Here is a 22,010-nt window from a genome sequence, read left to right as displayed (position 1 = left end):
GTCCCCTCACTCTAGCTTCCCCACCATGTCTTCCCTTGGTCCCTTTACCTAAAACATCCATCCGTCTTTATTCAGTTTAACATTTAGGGAGCACCTACTGTGACACTTTGTCCCGGCTCTGTAACAGTCCGTAAGGGTGTACAGGGCTTGTCACCTGTGGCACCTTTGTGCAGGCTAAAAAGAAGCCTGGATGCAGCCCCGGACCAGAGAGCACAATTGGCTAATGACCATCATCCCTAACTCACTTCCTCAGCCTGACATCTAGTGCAGTGCACAACCTGCACAGCTGTACACGGTGCTTTGGTGGCATGAAATTAAATAAGACGCACTGTCCTAGGAAGCCTGTAAAAGGAAACATGCGCCAACACAGAGCACAGTGTGACAGGAGCTAAGCCTTTGGTGGCACAGAAGAAGGGCGCCTAACCCAGGCCGAGGACTCAGAAAAGGTTTTCCAGAAGAGGTCACACTTGAGCTGAATTTGAAGAATAAATAGGAATTACACTAGACAAAGAAAACTGGACTAGAATGATAAATTTTACATTGATATAGATACGTATGTGTATATATATATGTACACACACATACATATATAAATCTAATAATATATTTTTAACCACAATTTTTTTTAATCCTTTTTTTTTTTTTTTTTTAAGAAAATGGGGATGGTGTCCTAGGCAAAGGAAACAGAACATACAGAAGTACTTTCTTGTCAGGAGAGCCAGGTGATGAAACTGAATAGATGAATGAGGGCCAGATTATAAAATTCCTCTGTATGAGCTATTCGGGAATTTGGACTTCACCCTGAAAGCTGCATGGAGCTGTGAGAGGAGTGGTTTTAAGGTGTTGTAAGATCCCCGTGGCAGCAGTATGAAGGTGGCTTGAGGGCCACTCGGGAAGCAGCCACAACAGTGAAAATGCATTTGTATGACCCGGGCGGGGCATGATGACAGCCTGGACCCGGACAGCAGTAGTGGATGTGTGCGGATGGGACCAGATGGGAGATACCAAGGGAAGCTCCACAGGACTTTGGGGCTGGCTGTGTTAGGGCTTGTAGTACAAAGGAAGAGTGTAGGGTAATGTTCCTGGCTTGAATAGCTGAGTGACTGGTCCTGCCACTTCCTCAAGAGAAGGACAGAAAGGACCAGAGTCTAGGGTGCGGAGGAAAGGAGGAATTCAGCTAGGGAGTCAGTGGAGTTTGAAGTATCTGAGAAACATCTGCGTGGAGATGTCTGCTGGGTATTGTCTGGAACCAGAGATCGGGAAAAACGCCTGGGCTGGGAATGGGGATTTGAGAGTTGTCAGCGTAGATGTGGGCATTGAAGCAGTGATACAGATGGGATTTCCCTAGCAGATACGGAGCTTGAGAGGAGCAGGGGCCAAGGGCAGGGCCCACGAGAATGGGGTCTGGGCGGAGGGGGGTGGGCAGGCTTCCCTTCTCTCCTGGCTCAAGCTTCACTGCTCTTTACTGCCTACCCCAGGGACCACCTTCTTCTCAAAGCCTTTCTCTCTCATTCTTTCTCTTGTTACCAGCCACTTGATATACTGGGATCTCCTTTTAGTCCCCGCTGCACTTCATTTTTGCCTTATCCATGCCTCTGTGATGTTGTAGATGAGACCTCTGTATTCCTTCTGCTCCGTGGTAATTGCAGGGCCTTTTACACAGCAGCTTCCCACACTCAGCAAACACAGTACCCTTGTCAGTAAATATTTGTTGAACTGAATGAAATGGATCTGACCATTGGAAAGGATCATAAGATTTCCATTCCTGGAGACAGTTAACCCTTTATCTAGAATTGTCTAGACTGGCACTATCCAATCATGTATAATGTGTACCACACATGTAATTTGAAATTTTCTAGTATCCATGCTGAAAAAAGTGATAAGAAATAAGTGAAATTAATTTTGAACAATGTTTTATTAAACCTAATATAACCACAGTATTATCAATATACTGTGATTATTATCAATAATCAATGAGAGAGTTCATTTTTTTCCCCAAAATCTTAAAAACCCTGTGTGTTTTACACTTAGAGCATATCTCAATTTGTACACTAAAATTTCATTGGAAATACTTGTTCCATATTTAGATTGCATTTTAATAAATAGTGATTATAAAGTAGATTTGCGTACCCAAGTTGTTCCAACATATAATTAATTAAAACATTTTCTAATAACTGAATCAAGTACCTATTTTTAAGTTGTGAATTAAAGTTAAATAAAAGTTAACATCAGATCCTCAGCCACATCTTAAGCCCCTCCCCTCTAGTTCATCTTAAGTGCTCTATCAGATAGCACAGACCTGGACACCTGGGCCAGGTAACCCTGGGTGGGTCCCTCTGGTTCTCTGATTTACAGGTGTATGAAGGTGACTCCGGGAGTTGGTGATGGACAGGGAGGCCTGGCGTGCTGCAATTCATGGGGTCGCAAAGAGTCGGACACGACTGAGCGCCTGAACTGAACTGAACTGACGGTGACTCCTCAGATCTCTTTAATATTATGCTTCCTGACAGGAGTTGCTAAATTCCCAGATGGAAGGAGCCCTCCTGCTTTCTCATATTCACCTGCTGCTCCTGGGGGTGCCGTGGGAGCAGAGCCGGAGGACCCAGTTTGGTCATGCAGAGAATCCCCCTGCCTGAGCTGTGTTCCCTGCTTCCAGGAGCTCTGCATCCAAAGGCCAAAACATAAGCTGTGCCTGCAGGTGGGGGCCGTGGCTTTTAGATGAGGTTAATAGCAGGTTAGGGATGCCCTTTTCCAAGTAGCTCAAATTCACTTGTCTGGCCATACAACACCACTCCTAAGTTCAGGCCCACCTCCTGCCATCTCAGTTCAGTTCAGTTCAGTTCAGTCGCTCAGTCGTATCCGACTCTTTGTGACCCCATGAATCGCAGCATGCCAGGCCTCCCTGTCCATCACCAACTCCCGGAGTTCACTCAGACTCAGGTCCATCGAGTCAGTGATGCCATCCAGCCATCTCATCCTCTGTCATCCCCTTCTCCTCCTGCCCCCAATCCCTCCCAGCATCAGAGTCTTTTCCAATGAGTCACATAAGGTTAAATGGTCCATGGGCTTGTTGTTTTCTCCCTTCTGTGCCTGGAGAGGTTAAAAAGTAACTGCATTAGAAGAGAGGAGAACACGGGGCATCCCTGAGCTATCAGCTTTGTCCCCTCTGCCCGCAGCACTCAGGATTTGCCCAGCACCCAGGCTCTCAGAGCCCCTCTCCTCTAGTTCACCAGTGGGGACCACCCCTGGGGAATCCAGACGCCAGAGAATATCCTGCCTGAAGTCCACAGAGCCCATAAAGGTGGAGGAAAGTGAGTAAAGGGGTTTTGTTTCCAGGTGGAAGTTAAGAGGGAATTCTGACTAGTTGGCTCTTATGTCTGTGTTTTGCCAGGGGACCAGCTTCTTGTGTCTGACTTTTCCACCTGCTGCCGCTTCAGCCTCTCTGGTCCAGCTTGATGGGCTGATGGGGGAGCTCAAATGTGCAAAGCCACTGATGTGGGTGGGAGCAGGGAGGAGGTTTCCTCCCCTGCATGGCTTGTTGCCTTCTCTTTGGGCCTTATCAACCCACTCATGTGTGCTGAATGCTAAATGTGCTCAGCTATTAAAAATGCAGGAGATGAGCCTGCTGCTCCAGAAGGAAAATGAGCCAGAGCGAAAGAAAAATCAGCAGGCTCTCGGTTTCCCTGCATGTGCCTGGCAGCAGGTGGGGGAGGGCCCCCCTCCTCAAGGAGGCAGGGCTCCTGTGGGTGCTTAGGATGGGAGGCGTGTCCTCCTGGGCAGTGAGGGCTGGGGGCTAGGAGCACTGTGGAAGCTCTGTGGAGCCGGAAGTGATAACTGAGACACTCTGCCAGGCGCCCTGGGAGAAAGGCGGCTGGCTTATTGCTCTTGCTTGGCATTGGTGTGAACTAGGGGCAAGACCACAGCTCAGTACTGATAGCTCCCACAGGACGTAGGGAGTCATCTCAGGATTTGGCCGAGGCTGGAGAATTCTAGAGACTCATAGGACTGCAGGCCCTCCAACCTGACTCCTCTGACCACCCCAGATCCCCAGCCTGATTCTTGCAGCGGCCCTGCCCTGCTCAGAACTCTTCAATGGCTCTCGGGTGTTTGACTGCAGAAGTTTAACCCCTTTGGAGGCAGATGTATGATCTGGCATTTCCCCACTTGTCTAACTGCCAGTGTTTTACCCCTTCGTTTCATACTCCAGGTGTCTCGATCTCACTGAAGCTCCTCAGCATGCCTCGTGTGTTGGCGTGCGCTGTTTCGCCTAACGGCAGCAGCCTCCTTGCCTGTCCCTTTTTGTCGTTGTTCAGTTGCTAAGTCGTGTCGGACTCTTTGGAACCCCAGGGACTGCAGCACACCAGGCTTCCCTGTCCTTCACCATCTCCCAGAGTTTGCTCAAACTCATGTCTATTAAGTCTGTGATACCTGTCCCTGCACATGCTTAAAATCTCTGCACGAGTATTGCTTCCTCCATGAAGCCTTCCCGGACTTTTTATACAGATTGAGGTGCTCCTTCTTCTAAGCTCTCATTAACACTCAGTTTGCCAGTATAAGAGCTACCATCATACAAGGTACTTACTTGCATCTTTAGCCTCCTTTGCCCCCTGCTGCATCCCCATTTTTTAGCCTGGAATCTGGCGTCCAGCAGATGTTTCATAAGCAAATATATGATGAATGAGTGAGCGAATGAAGGAGTCTGTGAAACTAGAACCGCTCCTTTGCCTTCTTTTTCCTCACAGAGATTTTTCTGATGCTAAAGGAAACAGCAGGTATAAATAATGATCTTTTGAGTTATTGAAGAGAAATCAGGGTGCCATGTGCCACTGTGGAATTCTTTTTCCCTGTTACAATTATTAGAGTTAGGAATGGAGAACTAGGTCCTAAGTGATTAAAAAGGAAAAACCTTCTGTGCTCTGGCAGGAAGGGAAAGGTACTTTCTTTTAAGTTAGAGGCAATAATTACAGTCATACCAACAACACAGCCCCTGCATGTCATGTCCCAGGATGTTATAAAGAACTCCCTGATCAGAAGGGAAGTGAAGAGGTGGCATGGTGTTCCACAGAAGTCCCTCCCTGGCCTCCTGCTTACAGATTCAGCCCCTCGCACAAGACATGGGTTGGGGGGACATTTGGAGGCCAGTTTTTGCCCCGGGTGGTGCAGGTGTGGGTGTCAAGCAAGAAGGAGTGAGGCAGAGGATGAGGGGCAGAAAGCAGGTGGCCTGAAGGAGTAGATGCAGGTTACTGTGATGAGCCACAGAAGAAAGAGGAGAAAGAGAAAGGGCAGGTGGGCACGAGGATGGAAGGAGGGGCAGGTTAGAAGACACAGGCATCCAGAGGGCATAATATCTCTGCCAGGACAGGGAGGCATCTGAAAATTAACCGTCTAAGTGCTGCCTGTTCCCTCAGTTTCAGAAGAACAATGGACAGCTCCTTGGGTGTAAACTCAACTTATCTTGTCGAGTTACAAAATTAGGGGCTAGATTGGATTTCCCTGGCAATCCAGTGGTTAAGACTTGGTGCTTTCACTGCAGGGGATGAGGGTTCGATCCTTAGGGAACTAAGATCCTGCATGCCATGCAGTGTGGCCAAAAATAAATGAATAAATGTTAATAGGGATTAGAATCTAAGGAGGAAAATATACTCTAGGACAACTGGGGAGGGAAAAGAAATGATATGTTGCGGGGCGGGGGGCGGGGGAGAGTCTGAGCCAAGAAGGTTAGTAACCATGGTCCTTCGTATCTACAGAGGACATTGTCGGTTTTAGATGCCTTCATAGGCATTCCTGCCTTTGTGCTACTCCTTTTTGAGCCTCAAGGCTGCTCTGTGATGAGATGAGGAAACAGAAGTCCGAGGTGATGAAGAGTTGGGCCTGAGATGACACACACAGAGCTGGACAGGGGTGGAGCTGGAGCTATGGTAAAGAGCCCTGCCTTTAGAGCACCCTGAAGTCCAGCCCCCATGCCACCCTTCACTTTGCTGAATTAGTGTCCTGGGCCAACCTTTCTAAGCCTTAGGTTCCTCATCTATAAATTGTGGGTGAGGAGGAAACATGACCTCCGGTGTGTGGGCTACCACCTAGCACCTAGCAGTGCTCAGTGTGTGCATGGCAGGGTGAGTGAGGTGCTGTGTGTAAGGGATGGGGGGAGGTCAGCACCCGTCCCCCCACCTTTGTCATCTCAGTGGCTCCTCTACCAAGAATAGAAACAGCTGGAGGCTAGTCCTTTCCTGAAGCATTTGTACTGGTGTAGAGCTGGCCCGCTTCGTGTTGTGTTATATGATTTAACCTTCATTGCAAAGATTGGCTCATTCCTCAGACACTGATTGGGCCAAGTGCTAATAGTATATATATCTTTGGGGTAACTCTGGAGTGATGGATACATTTGGTCCAAGTCCCTGTCCTCAGGTAGCTCATAATCTGGCCAGGTCCCAGGGTCATAGAACTAAAACCTTGCTCTTTGATGTTATAAGTGTGGCAGAAACACCAAGGAAGGCAGAGCCAGCACTGAGAGAGGAGAGGACCCGTCAACCGGATGGAGGCAGATGGGGGCGTGTTCACCCGGAGGAGAAAGGAGGGCACAGCAGCAGAAGGAACCGCCCACCCACCGCAAGGCCCAGAGCCAGGCAGACACGCACAGTGTTCAAGGAGCTAGAGCTCCTGGAGGCTGTGGGAGAAGGTGCCAAGGGCGGGAGCCGTGTGGGGCCAGCTGTGAGGGTGGAGTTGGTCCGCTGGGCAATGGGAAGCCCGCAAAGCCCTCTAAGCAGCAGGATAGCAGGGTTGGATTTGCATTGGTGGAGACGACTTGAGCACAGGAAGAGGCTAGATGGAAGATCTGATGATAGGATTTTGATCCAGGTTCTGGCAAGCAGTGAGGACAGTGATGGCATTGAAGTAATGCAGAAAGGAGATGTTGATAGCTTAGAATTTTTTAAAAACACAAACTGTATTTAATTGGGGGCAAAGCATCTCCCGAGTTTGCTATAGATCAGTGTGAAGACTCAACTCTTGAAAGTTTAAACAAAACGTGCCTGGCGTTCTGGATGGAGGTGGTTTGGTGTCGGACTGCCTGGCCAGTGCTGGATTCCAACACAGAGAAGGAGGAATAGGGAAGATGCTTCCTGGGGAAGTGCCACTGTGAAGGAAGCTGGGAGCAGAGGCTGGAGCGCTGACAGTAGCCAGGGATGCTATGCTCAGAAAAAGCTTCCTGAAAGCAAAGGCTGGGGGCCTGCGCCCTGGTCCCTGCTCCCCTCCTTCCCTGGCAAGGGCACGGAAGATGTTCTTTGAAAGTCTTGTCTCTCCGAGGCAGTGTTGGCCGCAGGGCTTGAGCCAGGCCGTGACCGTGGTGGTGTGCTGTCTGTGGAAGGCCTGGTAGGGGCAGGCTGGACGGCTTTTAGCTCCAGCAGCGGGAGCTGGTGACCTCTGGCGGCTGCAGGTGGAAGCGCGCCCACTGGCCACTCCTGAGCAAAGCCTGGCTACTCTGGAGGCTCCATTCCGCCCTGCAGTAGTGCTCCCTCCAGAATCCGCTTGATTCCTGATCTCTTCCATCTCAAATCCTGCCCTCAAAGGCCCTCAAAGGTCCATGCCTTGCTGTGAGTTTCACTAGGTACTCATTTTCATTGTGAGGCTTCTCATTCTCATATATAGCCGGAAAGCACTGAGCAGGGATGGTTGTTTGATCTGGGAGTGTCTTAAATTTCTCTGGGACTTATCACCCGAGGCAGCACCCCTGCAGGCAGACCGGTCTCCAGTGCACTCCTGAGACAGCCTGTCCAGCTTTATGTACCCTACCACGCCAGGACTCTGTTTTCCCCCGTTATCTTCCTTTCTCCTCTGGTTGCTGATTTTTCCCATGGTCTTGGAGCATCACGACTCCCCAGGAATGTCGGCACATTAAGTGCCTGTGATCTCTCATTGGGTCCGGAGGCTACCTCCTGAGCTCCTTGCCTTGGGAACCCTGGCTTAACAGAGTGCCAGAGACACTAACAGAGGCTGATGCTGGAACTTTTTGCTTCTAGGGAATCTGGAGCAGCCTAGAAGGGGGCACATGCAATTCTTCTGGAGGAAGAAATCTTAGGGCCATCACAGAAATCCCCATTGCCTCACACACTTCAGGGTTGCAGAAGACAACATGTTCATATGAGAGGAGACTGGAGTTCCTCTCCCTCTTGTAGAATATGTATCCATGTGGGAACTTTTACCACTAGTCCAGGCTTGGGCAGTGCCTAGGAGACTGGAATGGAGAAAGCAGGTGGGGTTGCAAAGCAGGACCGAGGGCTTCTGGAAAGGGATCAAGTTTGCAGAGGCTTCTTACTCTGTCTTTTCCCTTTGCCACCCCCAGGAAGTGGTCCTCTACTCTGGGTGAATATGGAGGGCCAGTTGCTCCCACTCACCTTCTTTTCCTGCCTTCTCCTCATCATCCACCCGCTCCCTCCATTGTGGGACCAGAAGACTCAAGAGGATAAAAAGTTCTGATGGTGACAATGACTTGCACACAGACATATACCCCAGAAGCATCAGGGTCCGTGGGGGTGGTGTCTCTCCTTCTTGTTTTAGCTACAGTTTATTGAGGGTCAACTATGTGCCCAGGGACTAAGCTAAGCATTTTATACATATTATCTCAGTTAATCACTTCAGATATCTATCATGACCTTCATTTTACTGATAAGGAAACTGAGGCCTGAATAGTGAAGTTTTGAGATGAACCAGGCAAGGCAGCCTCATATGCCTGACTGGGCATTGCCCTCGAGGATGTCCCAATGAGGAGGCAAGGAGGCGCAAAAGCCAGCTTTCCAGGCCGGCTACCCTTCTTCTAATGCCCACAGAATTCAGATGGCTTTCCCACCAGAATGCATCTAGCAATAGAAAAGGCAGGATTCAGATCTAGGATTGTCTGATTTCAAAGCCTATGTTCCTAACTATTATTCTAAACTCTTTTGCAACATCCTCCACATTCTGTGACTTTATTAGAATGGTGATAAGGCACAGACGCCCAGTTCAGCCCTACTTGTCCTCCCTGATTTGATCTCACTTGTCTCTGGCTACATTTACAATTTGTCAAAGTCAGCTTGTTCATTTCTCCCCACCTCCTAAGGGAAAATCCCACATCATTCTTCCCAACGACTAATCTGCTCTGCCCTCAACTGATGGACAAGGTCTCGGCCCATCACCCAAGTCACTGATGAAGATGTTCTAATCTTCTTGGCCAGCAATGGGTGCCTCTGAGTTCCACTAGGTACTGCTTTGGGCCGGCACAAAATCTTACTAACCAATCTTTTTTCACCTCGGCTGCTAGGGTCCCTCATCCTCAACAGCTGTGTGGTCTGACTACATTTTTCCAGCTTACGGAGGGTGTGTTATGTGGGAGGGCCTCTGAAACTGCAGAGGCCAGGAGAGATCACGCCTGGTGCTTCCTCTCTGCCCGCCAGGCCTTGACACTCAGCCACAAAATAATATTAGATTAATCTGGTAGATTTCCTTATATCCTGTGCTCAGTGGTTGACTACCCTGTTTTCTTTTTTGCTTAAGGTATTTCAAATTGGCTTTCTGAAAGTTTTCCCAGTCTTTTTCCAGATTGAAAAAAAATACTATGTATTCATGCACCAGGGTTTATGTAGCTCCTCCTGTGTCTGTTATACCAAGGCAAGACTTTATAGCTCTGTTATGTAGGCTGATTCTTAGTGATTGCCTGACTTTCAGACTTCAAGAATGTCCCACCTATTTCTTCAATTTAAAAAATCTAAATATGACATCATGTCCTGATAGCAACCCCCAAAATGTATCCAAGAGAACCAAATAGAATTCCTTTTCTGCAGACCTTTTGAAATAGGGTCAGTTCCTCTTGACTTGGGATGACTTACCTACTGTCCCTGCTTGGAAGACAAGAGGCTGGGTGAGATGACCCTTTCAAGGATTGGCCAGTAAATCAGAGATCCTCAGAATTCTGCCAGGCCAGAAGCACAGGTTCATGGGTCTTTGTTGAAGGACTTGGTGGGGAGAAATAGACAGCTGAGAGCTCTCATCAGACATGTAACCCACAGCACGAATACCCTATGTCCTCAGGCTCCTGCCTGTCAAATCCATCTTTCCCCTGTGCTGCTAAGTGGAGCAGGGCTGGCAAAGATTTCTGCAGGCCTAAAGATTTTCTAAACCATTCTTACAAGGCTTATCTGTTGATGATGAAAGGATAAATCATGATTACCAAGAAAGCAGAGCTGGCAGGAGAGCAGCTGGCCCTGTGACACGTTGGTGGCCCTTGAAATGGCATGAGAAGATTCTCCACCTCTGCTCTTTTGCAGACATCACTGGGCAGGGAGAGGAATCTACTCAGGGCCAGGAGAACCATTTTTCTTAAAGTCAGAGGACCCTCCTTGGTCCAGAAAGGTAAATTCAGACAGGCCAGGTACCCAGGAAGCAGACACAGGCAGCTGAAGCAGCACTGGTACAGCCAGCAAGGAAGCTAAGGGAGGACTGTTCTCGGCTATGGGATCCCTTCTAGGGAGCTGAGAGAGAGATGCCGAGATAACAAGGAGATAAGTGCTCCCAGTAGTAGTAGACACAGCAGGGGGACCAGCTGCAGCCCTGAGCTCCCTGAAAGAGTTCATCCCAAGCGAACAAAACAGGCATTATGAAAGCAGCAGGGAAAGAGCAGGGACTCACCCTTCCCTTTCAAACATTGCTCCTCAAAGAAAGGACGTAGTGAACTGATAAATGCAACTAATTGTGAGACCTGGGGAAGTGTGTAAGTGCACACCTTAAGACCGAAAGGGAAGGAACTTGAGGGGCTTTGGTTAACCTTAGGGAGAGCCAAGCAAACAGACTAATAAATTGCTTAGTCAGTCATTTGGGTACTGCCAACCCTCCACCCCACCCAACTCCTAGCACGAAAGTGTTGGAGAGCCTATGTTTGACACAGAAAAGGGAAGAGATGCCCAAACAATGACGGCAGGGATCAGAATCTTTTGACTTCTTTCCAGATGAAAAAAAAGTGAACCTGTTATTCAGGGTCTGTTGCCTAGGGCTGGAACACTGTGTTTATTGGCTGGGAGAGGTGATGGCAAAGGAGTGAGGGGAGTGAGAAAAAGGGGACAGTGAGAGAAAGGAGAAGATAGTCCTGAGATGACAGTGCCCAGGCAGTGGCCCTCCTCACACATGCAGGGGTCTGTATGTATATGAAACAGGACCTGGGGCTCTCTGTAGAGTCTTATGTTAGCCAGGACTGAGAAAAGATGGAAACTTTGGAGTTGGTTTTCAAAATTGGGAGCCACCATCTTGCAATCATTTCCCTCTTTGTTCATCCATTTGGGATCTGGGGGCTGTTGTCAATAGGACTGAAGAAAGGAGACTGAATGGCTGGACTGATGGATGGCATTTATGCTGGAATGAGACTGGTGAGGTTAACTAGGAAGGATCTATACTTCTCTCTCTCTTTTTGCTCTCTCATTTCCTCTGAGGATGTATTTGACCCTTCCCATCATCACTGAGCTGACTGCCTCCCAGTCTTCTCTTAATTCCCAGCAGAAGTGCCATCTCAGCTCAGGCAAGAAGCAGGTTGCCTTGAAGGGAAAGCTCAGAGCCTTTGGGGAAAGAAGGGGTAATACAGAGAAAAGGATCAGGGATGGTCCTCAGGCTCTCCTCCTCTCTGTCTGTAGCCCTTCTCCATTAGCTAGCGGACAACCTTAGCGTTCCTATCCCATCAACTCAATCTCCCTTCTCTCTCTGCTGCCAAGTGGCAACTTACATGACTTCAGGAGTATTTACTTAGTGGCTCTGTTCCTTACTGACTCATCTGGTCTTTAGAGCTCTTTGAAACATTTTTTATCGGATTTTCTTCACTAACATCTCCCCATTCCAATCCCAGAGGACCGCATATCAGTCTTCCCTTCTTTTTACTGATGGGTGTTAGTTTCACATCCTGTCTCTGGGCACTGGGGTTGAAGTCCAGCTGGAGTTCTGGAAGTGCTGGCAGTAGAGGATGTGAGTGGACCACGCTCACGTAGTGGAGAAAGTCTCAAATTAGGAGATCAGTCACACGCACTTGCCGGCCTGTCATTGTTCCAGTGGCTCGACCTGGCGCACGTGTGCTCGCGTGGCTGCCTTATGGGGCTCACTGGAGCTAGATGGTGACTTCAGGGAAGAAATGCAGACTGTGCTATGAGCATCTGAGGACCGCTTGACTCCTTTTTTCTGTTTATTTCAGTTGGTACAGTTGCTCTGGATCATTCTATCCTGATATCATCTCGTTCTGTTAAGCTCATGAGTACTCACTCTTGTCCCATCATGAGACAAGAGTGGGTCTGAAATGTGAAGGTCTGCGTTTCCTTTCCTGAACTCACTTGGCTTCACAGGGAAGTATATGGGAGGAGGCCACTCATGTGCTAGAGAATCTTCTCACCTGGCTACGAGTCCATGTGTGCATGTCAACACTTCAAGTTTCCCTTTTTTCTAAAGAAGTAGAAGTCAACAAGTTAGAACAAGGGTGACAAATAAATCAACAAGAGCTTTCTAAGCAGAGGCTTATATATTTTTTAAATCAGGATATTGGAGAATACGCTACATGAGTTTTATAATTTGTGGGATTTTTTTTCCCCTAGTTTATGCGTTTAAAATTTTTTAAACTACAGTGAAACACACATAACAAAATTTCCCATCTTAACCATGTTTAATGTATAGTTCAGGAGTGTTAAGTGTTAAGTGTAAAAAGGCTTGCAGAACTGCAACTTAGTACCCACTAAACCACAGCTCCCCTGCAACTACCATTCTACTTTCAGTCTCCATGAACTTGAACTCTAGGTGCCTTGTACAATTGGAATCATGGAGTAGTAATCTTTTTGACTTGCTTATTCCATTTAGCATAGTGTCATCAACCTTCATCCATGTGTCAGAATTTCCTTCCTTTCTAAGGCTGAATAGTATTCCACTTTATGTATCTACCACATTTTGTTTATCCATTCATCCATCAGTGGACATTAAGGTTGCTTCCACCTTTTGGCCATTATGAATAATGCTGCTAAGAACATGGTGTACAAATACCTCTTCACCACCCTGCTGTCTGTAATTTGTACCTTTTAAAATTGAGTGAAGGAACGAGCCTGGAAGAATTTAGTATCCCATGCTGCTAAGTCACTTCAGTCGTGTCCGACTCTGTGCGACCCCAGAGACGGCAGCCCACCAGGCTCCCCCGTCCCTGGGATTCTCCAGGCAAGAACACTGGAGTGGGTTGCCATTTCCTTCTCCAATGCATGAAAGTGAAAAGTGAAAGTGAAGTCACTCAGTTGTGTCCGACTCTGGCGACCCCATGGACTGCAGCCTACCAGGCTCCTTTGCCCATGGGATTTTCCAGGCAAGAGTACTGGAGTGGGGTGCCATTGTAGCACTGCGTATTTTACCATTCAGAAGAAGTCAGGAATGCAGCCCTGATTTCACCAGGCAATCTCTTTTGCAGCTTCTTAGTGTGTTGACTTTTCAAGGGCTTCTTGTGCTGTTCTTCAGCCATAGGATGAGTGCTTTGAGAATTACCATTAACTAGAAAGTGGTGGCAGTGTAGCTTTATCTCAGTGATTGAGACACTGATCAAAGACAGAACTGTCAGTAACTTGGTATCTTACTTAAAATTGCTGTTGCAGTTTCCCCTTACGTGGGGCTTGAGGTCCCACCCCATGCCTAGAAAGCACGTGGTCTTGGGGTGAAGTCTGAGGTTTGGGAGCTGTGTGCTCCACCACTGAGTGCCCTTCTCACTGGCAAAGGCCTATAAATAACATCCGGGATCCTGTTTCAAAGTCAGGAAAGGGGCAAGGGCTAGCAACAACAACAAGGGCTGAGGGGGTTGCTGAAATAATTTCATGAACAAATTGATCAAAGAAATGATCTGTGAATGAATCTTGGAGAAGGGAGAACCAGCCAGCCGTGAGGACAGATAAAACTCCTCCCCTGCAAAACCAGCGTGTCTTTCATGCCCTTCATTGTCTGCAGGCATGTCTGAGCCCTAGTTTAGCCCATTTGGCATTCAGAGAGCTAAGTCGGCTGCACTCTCAGCTCAGGGATGACTTGAGGGTGCTGAAATGTTTGCATTCCACCCTCCTGCAAGGAGGAAAGGGAATCTAGTTCAAGAACCAAAGCAAAGCTTACTCATCTCGTCTCATCCTTTCAGACCCGGAGATGGAGTCCTCCACCACCCCCTAGACACAGGGTCTTCCAGCATGAAATGCACAGAAATCAAATGCATATCCATTACAGGAGAAATGGCAGGGAAGCAGGGCTAGAGTGACAGATTCTAAAGAGCAAACATATACCTTTGTGCTCTGTCTTCTTAAAATTCATCCTCTCACCTGCCAGCCTTGAGAATTGCCTATTTACATAACTAGCTGCCTAAAATGGAATATTAGATAATGTTCCATGGCAGCCCATCCCTGGGACATGAGTGATCCAGGAGTCCTCTGACAGCGTGGAGCATGGCCTGCTGGCCTACAGCCCTGCCTCCATGTACTGTGAGCCTGTCAGCACTCCAAGCTGAGTAGATGTCAGGCCCGGTCGCCTGGGTGGGAGACTAGCCGAGCAGCGGGGGAGGGGGCGTGATTCAGCACGCGGCTCCATGGCACACCGTCTTCAGGGACAGACTGTACTGCTTCCTGAGCTTCACAGCAGGCACCCTGTTCTGCCCAAGGTGCTGTCTTGGAGACTGCTGACAAAGGGGACTGAGGAATGGGGGAGCGACAGGATCTATGGGGACAACTGATCCAGGAGGTAATCAGTCAGCACTGATGCCATCCCTGGCACCATGCCAACCTCACATCGCCGTCGGTCTTTTCTGAGGCATGCATCTCCTTCCCATCAAAACTGGAATCCTGCTGCTCGCTTATAGGAGGAGTATAAATAAGTGATAAGGAAGTGTCCTGATAATGATAAGCAGGGATATCTTCTCAGCAGACCAGATGTATCAAAGAAGGCAATTGTGTGTGTGTTTGTTCATTTATTTTTCAGTGTTCCGGTTCCCGTAGTCAGTTTAGAGAAAATTCCTAACCTAGTGAAGGCAGATGGTGCCAATGTCAAAATGAACTCTACGACCACTCCTGCGGTCCCCTCCTGCTCCACCTCATCCTCTGCCGTCTCCACCCCACCTGTCATTAAGCCGGTCTTGATGTCCAAGTCAGTGCCACCTTCCCCAGAGAAGATCTTAAATGGCAAAGGAATTTTGTCTACCACCATAGACAAGAAACACCAAAACGGCACCAAAAACAACAACAAGCCTTACAGGAGACTTTCAGGTACGTGTCTGTATTCTTTGAGTCTGGCTCATGATCAGACTACAGCTGAGTTGCGTCCAGAACTAGGGAGTGATGCGATCTTATAATTGAGCAGGTCTGTTTCATTTTAAGGGGAACATGGAGTTTACCTACAAATAGGAACTCCCATCTCAAAATGCAGGGGAGAACTTATTCTCTTAATCCCGGGCCAGATTGATGATGGCTGGGCTGAGTTAGCTCAGCACTTAGCAGGAGTTATCCTGGTTTTCCCAAGGCGGGGAGCTCTGCACCCCCACAGCACTCTGTGGATTCGGAGGGTTTTGTCCTCGCTCTGACAGGATAAATCGTCCCAAGATTCTGCAAAGTCTCAGGGCTGCAGATTTGGACAGCCCGCTGTGATATCTCCCGGTAGCTCAGGGCAGGCTTGGGGCGGTCACATTGGTGCTGTCAGCCCATCTCCATCCTTTGGTCTCACTGGTTTCCAGGTTCATTCTGTGGTCTGGGGCTACAAATGCCTTTCCCACATAAGCAGATTGGAATTCCCACTTGGGAACACTTAGACTGGCATAGCAGGATGGGTGCTGAGGGGTCTCTCTGCAATCTACTTGGTTGTCAGAGTAGGCACTCAGGAGGTACCCAGAAAGGTGCACATGGCCAGTCCTTAAGTCAGTGGTTGGCCCTTGGGTCCCCCAAGTGGATGGTATTTGCTTTGGGTTTGTTATGAAAGGAAATCTGGCAGTTTTACTTTCTCCAAAAGATCAAGAAAAACTATAAATTTTATAAGTTCTTCACACACCCTGGCCATTTATTAGATGTTAACCAGAAGAAAGAAAAATATAGTTGCCCCTTGAACAACGCAGGGATTAGGGGTGCCAGCCCTCTACGCAGTTGAAAATCCCCATATGATTTCTAGTAGATCTTCTGTGTATGTGGTTCCTCTATATTCACAGGTTCAACCAACCTCCAGTTGTGTAGTACTGCAGTATATATACTACTGAAAAATATCTGTGCACAGTCCAAACCCAAGTTATTCAAGGGTCCACCATACAGAGAAAACTGCCCTGTGAAAGAGAAGCTGTGTCCTCTGGCATGAGCATAATTCCTAAGTGCCCCCAAGAATTGTGGGTCATTTTTATTTTTTACTTTGTATTTATCTGTATTTCAGGTTTTCTCTTATGTCTGTAACTTTTTAAAAGTTTGGGTCTGAAAAGTATCTTGCGCCCAAAGGATTCAAATGATACACTTATATTACCCTGAAAATCTCTCCATGCCCTTTTCACCCACTGTCCCACAAGAAAGGCAGAGCCTGGCACTGTCTTTGAGGGTGGGGGCCTCTCTGTGTGGACAGAGCCCCTGCACCCAGCTCTCTTCCTGCAGAGAAAGGTCACTGTCACTCTGCAGAGGAGGTGGCATCCCTGAACGAGCTGCTGGATCTGTCTGGGCGCAGTGAGGCTGGGCTCCCTCGTCCTGGCAGAAGCATGACTGTGGCTTCCAGCCGGCACCTTAATCTGAAGTTGTTTGGGGATTTTTTGTGTGTGTTTGTTGGTTTTGCATTTTTTGGTGGTTTTGTCTCATTGGGTCTTTTGCTTATTTCTCTCTCGCTTTCACATTTGGCAGCCAGCTCCTGCCCCCAGCCAAACAACCTGTTCAGTTCCAGGCCAACACGAGTGCTGGTGTGGATCTGGGCACGGGGCTGACTCCACCAGGTCCAAGGGAAGGAACTCGCACCAGGCGGCCTGGGGCCTGGCGCCCAGACCCTCCTCGGTGGGCAGAGAGGGCTCATAAGAAGCAAACATCTCCAGGCCTAACAGTTTTCTCTTCTTAAAAAATGAAGCTTAAGAAAAGAAGACAAAAGCAAAAGAAAGGGGCAGGATGCATTTTGATAGCCAAGCAGGAAATCTGTCTTGGATATGAGAATGGTTTTATTGCAAACATCATCATCACCACTGTTGCAACCATCCCACAGCTCCCAAACCTTCTTTTAAAAATAGAATGCATTCATTTTTTATGGTCGGATTTTACTCCAGCAAGTTCAGACAGTTTTTCAGGCAAGGTAACCTCTTTATAGCTTGCAGCCATAGGAGGCCCTGAAGGGGACATGCCACCAAGTTTATACATGCCCCTCCACCTGCCCATCCACCTCCCCACCCACCTGCACTGCTGCCCATCTCTGTGAATGCCCAGAAGAACCGTGTCATTCCTGCCCTGCAGGACTCAGGTGTTTGCTGGGTGTCTTCCGGAAATGGCACGGGCCATCAAGAGGTAGAACTATAAAGCTTACAGTGTCTTTAAGAGGTTCTCTCACAACCCTCCATTTTCTAGGGGAGGAGAACATTTTTGTAGCCCAGAAGGAAGAAGGATCCAAAATGAGCATAAAAAGAGTAGGTTCCCTAGAAGTCACCTCGACAGGGGCCATCAGGACTCCAGTGGGAAGGCAGGAGCTGGGGAAAGCCTGCTTCCCTCGACCATCCTTTGTGCCGAGGGGACTGCTTGCCCGGCTCATTCCCTTCTGGAGCACCAGGCTCCAGGCTGGGGCAGAGCAACGGTGAGGCCAGCAGGCCTTGACCTCTCTACACCTGCAGGTTCAGCCTCAGAGTAAAGCCCACACCTGCCCCTGTCTACATGTTCCTGAATCAGGGAAATCCAGTCAGCAAGGCTGCATGGAAGGCCTTGTGCTGAGGACTTTCCAAAGCATGAGAGAGGCAGGTCACACTGACATGTCAAGGAATAATTTCCCACTCAAATGGCTCAAACTATTAGGAAAGCAGGGCAGTGTGGGGAGAGTGATGTATTCCCGGAGCTACCCCAGGGGAGAAAGTGGCCCCAGGGCCTTCCGGTGGCCCTGCCCCGTCTGCAGCCAGCTTTGCCCAGAGGTGCCTGGGGAGATGTTTGGAGTGAAATAAAGCCTGAGAACCACGTGGCCCCTTTCCCTCTGCTGCCCACCCGCCCTCTCCCCTTATGCATTCCCATCCCTACCACATCCCCACCAAAGCTGGACGTGGGAACTCTTGGGTTCAGAGAGAAGCGCCATCTTCCCCCAGCGGTTCTGGAAGCATTTTAGCAGCCGGTTGGAGGGAAAAAAACAAAACAGATTGCCTGACAATGTCTCACTTGTTGGTGCAAATGTGCATTTTTTTTTTTAAATGTAGTCTTAATGCCAAATCCTATTTAGTCTCCTTTTTTCTTATATTTTTTGTTTGTTTCTTAAACCAGAGAGAGAATTTGACCCAAATAAACACTGTGGAGTATTGGATCCCGAGACAAAGAAACCTTGCACAAGATCCCTCACCTGCAAGGTATTTCTCTTTCCATAAAAAATACTTCCTGCTCTCGCTGGGGCCTTTGTCGAAATGTTTGCATGCCACTCTCTGCACACGGCAGGGTGTGGAGCCTCGACACGACCCCCAGCTGCTCTTTGTAAGGGAAATGCTTTCTTCTCTTCCATGGTAGCAGAGTGCCTGCCTCAAGCTGGCTGGCTTTTTAAGAAGGAAAAAAAAAAAAAAAATAGGCTTCCCCTGTTACTTGTGAGGCCAGACAGTAAATTGTATTTATAGGCACTCACAGGCGGTTCTAAACCCTGCTACGTTTTAATGTATGCAGGAGCAGCACGGCAGCGGCGGCGGCGGCGGCGGCGGCAGCGCCCTGAAAGGCAGCCCCAGAGGGGAGGACGAGCCGCCGCGCCCCTGATCCGGCCGCACCGGGGTGGCCGGGGGACAGCTGACCCGAAGCGGCCGCCCGTGGGTAGCCCCCAGCCCCGTATTTCATACTGAACTGCTAGTGCCTCTTGGGATGGAGGCCGTGGCCCTCTCTGCTTGGTGTCTCTGTGTGTCTGGGCCAAAGCGAGCCTCCCACCTGCACCTGGATTAACTCCAGCGCGCCCTCACCGGTGCCTGTCGTCAGGGAGGTCCTCAGGGGTTCAGCGCTGAAGCTCGTCATCTTTGGCCATTTTTCGGAGGAAGCTTTGGCTCCTTAACGCCAGGAGCGTAGGGCACGGTTGCGTTTTGTGTGGTCTCTGCCTCTTCCCAGCCGCAGAACAGGAGCTGTTGCCTTGAAGTTGACTTTTCAAGCACCTCTAAATTCCCATGAATTGCAGTTTCTGAAATGGAGGGCCTGGGGAAGCAGGTTTATGTGCTGATCAAAGAGGCTGTGCTTTCCATCTCTCTTCTCCTTAGACTCACTCACTAAGCCATCGGAGGGCAGTCCCAGGCCGGAAGAAGCAATTTGACCTCCTCCTGGCAGAACACAAAGCCAAGTCCCGGGAAAAAGAAGTTAAAGATAAAGAGCATCTCCTGACTTCGGCAAGGGAAGTACTTCCCAATCCCCCCGGGCCGGCGCAGGACTCACTGCCGGGACCTTCAGGGAGCTCGGGCCCAGAACCTAAAGTCGCATCCCCTGCAAAATCCAGGCCACCCAACTCTGTGCTTCCTCGGTAAGTCCCCCCTCGGCGATGGAAGCCTTGAGTCCATGGTCAGTGACTGCCTGCCTGATTCGAGTGTGGTCTGATCACCTGTGAAATGGGAGTCATCGTGGTCCTACCTAGTGAGGCAGTTGTGAACTTGAAATGAGAGAATGGGTGTGAGGGGCTCAGTCCAGCGTCTGCCACGTAGTGTCCGGTGGATTTTATTGCTGTCACCATTGTCATGCTCACTGTAGTCATCGTTGCCATCATTGTCATACCTCATAACAGACCCAAATCCGACAGCATGTGTTTTCACAGAGCAAGAGTCAGCTGTAAATAAATACCTGAAAGTGACGTTCAGCCATCAGGCAACTTCCAGGTTGGGGGTTGTTTGGTTTGGCTTTTTTTTTTTTTAATTTATTTATCTATTGGCCACACTGTGCTGCAGGTGGGGTCTTAGTTCCCTGACCAGGGATTGAACCTGTGCCCCCTGCATTAGAAGCACAGAGTTTTAACCACTGGACTACCAGGGAAATCCCTGGGTTTTTAGATTAGAGGGAAACCTTGTGGAGGGGAGGGGAGTCAGCACAGCAGCAGAGCCCATTTGTTACAATATTTTGTGAATTTTCCCCACAACTCTCCAGTGGTCAGGGTAGAGGGAAATTTGGTATGATGGAGATGTCTGTCCTTAAATTTCCCTTCACACCAAGAAAGCTCAGCCACTTCTTTGAGATTTTATTTGGTTGTCCTGGGAGGAAATGAAAGAATAGAAAACAGTGGGTACAACATTGTAAGTCAACTATACTTCAGTTTTTAAAAAAAAAGAAAAGAAAAGAAAAACCCACTTGGATTTAGAGTGATTTAAGATCCACATGTGTGTGCTTTGACAGGCAGTGGAGTACCGTATTGAGCCACAGACAATTTCCAGGTGATAAGACTGGGAACCCTCTTTGAGAAATATTTGAGCGCTTGCTCCATAAGCAAGGTACTGTGTTAGGTACTCTCAGGCAGGGGCACAGAGATTAGTGAAACTAGATCTTGCTTTTTAAGAATTTAGAGTTCAGAAGATAAGACGCAAATATCCACAACATCATAAAAGGGAAGCATTAATAATACAATGTAAGTGTAGATACTGATAGCCTCTGATGATTTTTAATGCACACACTGTGAGTCTCAAAGAGTAGTTGTCCAGTCAGCAAGCAGGCATGAAGAGAATAGAGTTATAGAAGAAGAGGATAGAATTTATTTTTAAAGTAAAAGCAAATATTTGATGACAATTGTTACTGACCTACCAGGATGTCTTGTGCCTTCCACTTTGGCGCAAACCTGACCAGTGTGACAGCCAGAGGCCTCCTCTGGAATCACCAACCTTAGCCTCAGACATCTGGGGAGATGCAGTCAGACAGAGTCAGCACCCACACATCCCCATCATCATAACCACTGTCGAGCCATTGTCATCATCCATTTACTTGCCACTTTCCTTCCCACCCCTCATTTTGCAAGATCCTTTTATGATGACTTCTCACTGTAATGCCAGATGTTGGTGAAGGAGATTGCCTCTGCTTTAGAGTCTAGGAGACAGTTCTGCTCCAAACTTCTGGACAGGGCTTCAGTTCTGTATACACTAGCTTTCACACTTCTTGGTGGCAATGGAACTATTTTATCCCCATAAAATACACCTGATATAAAAGCAAACCTGCCTCCACCTGAAGCCGTCTCAGCCCTGCTTTCATCACACGTGTACCCAGAACCCACTGCCCATCCAAGGGATCACCTCGGATTCACTGAGAACTTCAGGGAACCCCACTTTGTATTTATTTTATTACTTATTCCTGGCTGTGCTGGGTCTTCAGTGCTGCGCGGGCTTTTCTCTAGCTGTAGCGGACGAAGGCTACTCTCTAGTTGCGGCGTGTGAGGTTCTCATCGTGGTGGCTTCCTTTATTGTGGAGCACGGGCTGCAGGCTCTGCGGGCTTCAGTAATTGCAATTCCCAGGCTCTATGGCACAGGCTAATAGTTGCGGAACACAGACTTAGTGCTCCATGGCATGTGGGATCTTCCTGGACCAGGGATCAAACCCATGTCTCCTGCACTGGCAGGTGGATTCTTTACCACTGAGCCACCAGGGAAGCCCCTGAAAATTCTCTTTTATTATACATTGCTCCATTGATTTTGACTAATGCAGGCACTTCACACCCAAGCAGTGGTACCTGGCTGAGCAGTGAAACCAGGGACAGCCGTTAAAAAATGAAAACAGGCGACCTTAAGAGCTGCTTCTTTCTGTCCCTTTTTTGTAATTTCAGGGGAATATTTGTCAATAGAGAAATGCCAGGTGTTTATTTTCTTTTAGAGAAACAGAAGAAAGAGAGAGGGT

The 22,010-nt window shown here is 48.6% G+C and overlaps 1 protein-coding gene and 1 non-coding gene across 16 annotated transcripts in view; one reads left to right on the top strand and one right to left on the bottom strand.

Annotated features, from left to right (window-relative positions):
- ATXN7L1 (ataxin 7 like 1) overlaps nt 1-22,010 on the top strand; it is a 255,289-nt gene that overhangs the window by 209,995 nt on the left and 23,284 nt on the right. For all 15 annotated transcript variants that reach the window (XM_070787732.1, XM_019958663.2, XM_070787735.1 and 12 more), the window contains 3 exons: nt 14,977-15,260; nt 18,453-18,535; nt 19,412-19,668. In XM_070787732.1, the coding sequence (XP_070643833.1) occupies nt 14,977-15,260; nt 18,453-18,535; nt 19,412-19,668 (624 nt within the window). The remainder of the gene's footprint in view (nt 1-14,976; nt 15,261-18,452; nt 18,536-19,411; nt 19,669-22,010) is intronic.
- Nucleotides 20,099-20,171, bottom strand: TRNAR-UCU (transfer RNA arginine (anticodon UCU)). Its single transcript has one exon. It is a non-coding gene; the product is annotated as a tRNA-Arg (tRNA).

This window comes from Bos indicus, chromosome 4 (assembly GCF_029378745.1).
Source record: "Bos indicus isolate NIAB-ARS_2022 breed Sahiwal x Tharparkar chromosome 4, NIAB-ARS_B.indTharparkar_mat_pri_1.0, whole genome shotgun sequence".
NCBI classification, from domain to species: domain Eukaryota; kingdom Metazoa; phylum Chordata; class Mammalia; order Artiodactyla; family Bovidae; genus Bos; species Bos indicus.
This window is presented reverse-complemented; position numbering and strand designations above follow the sequence as displayed.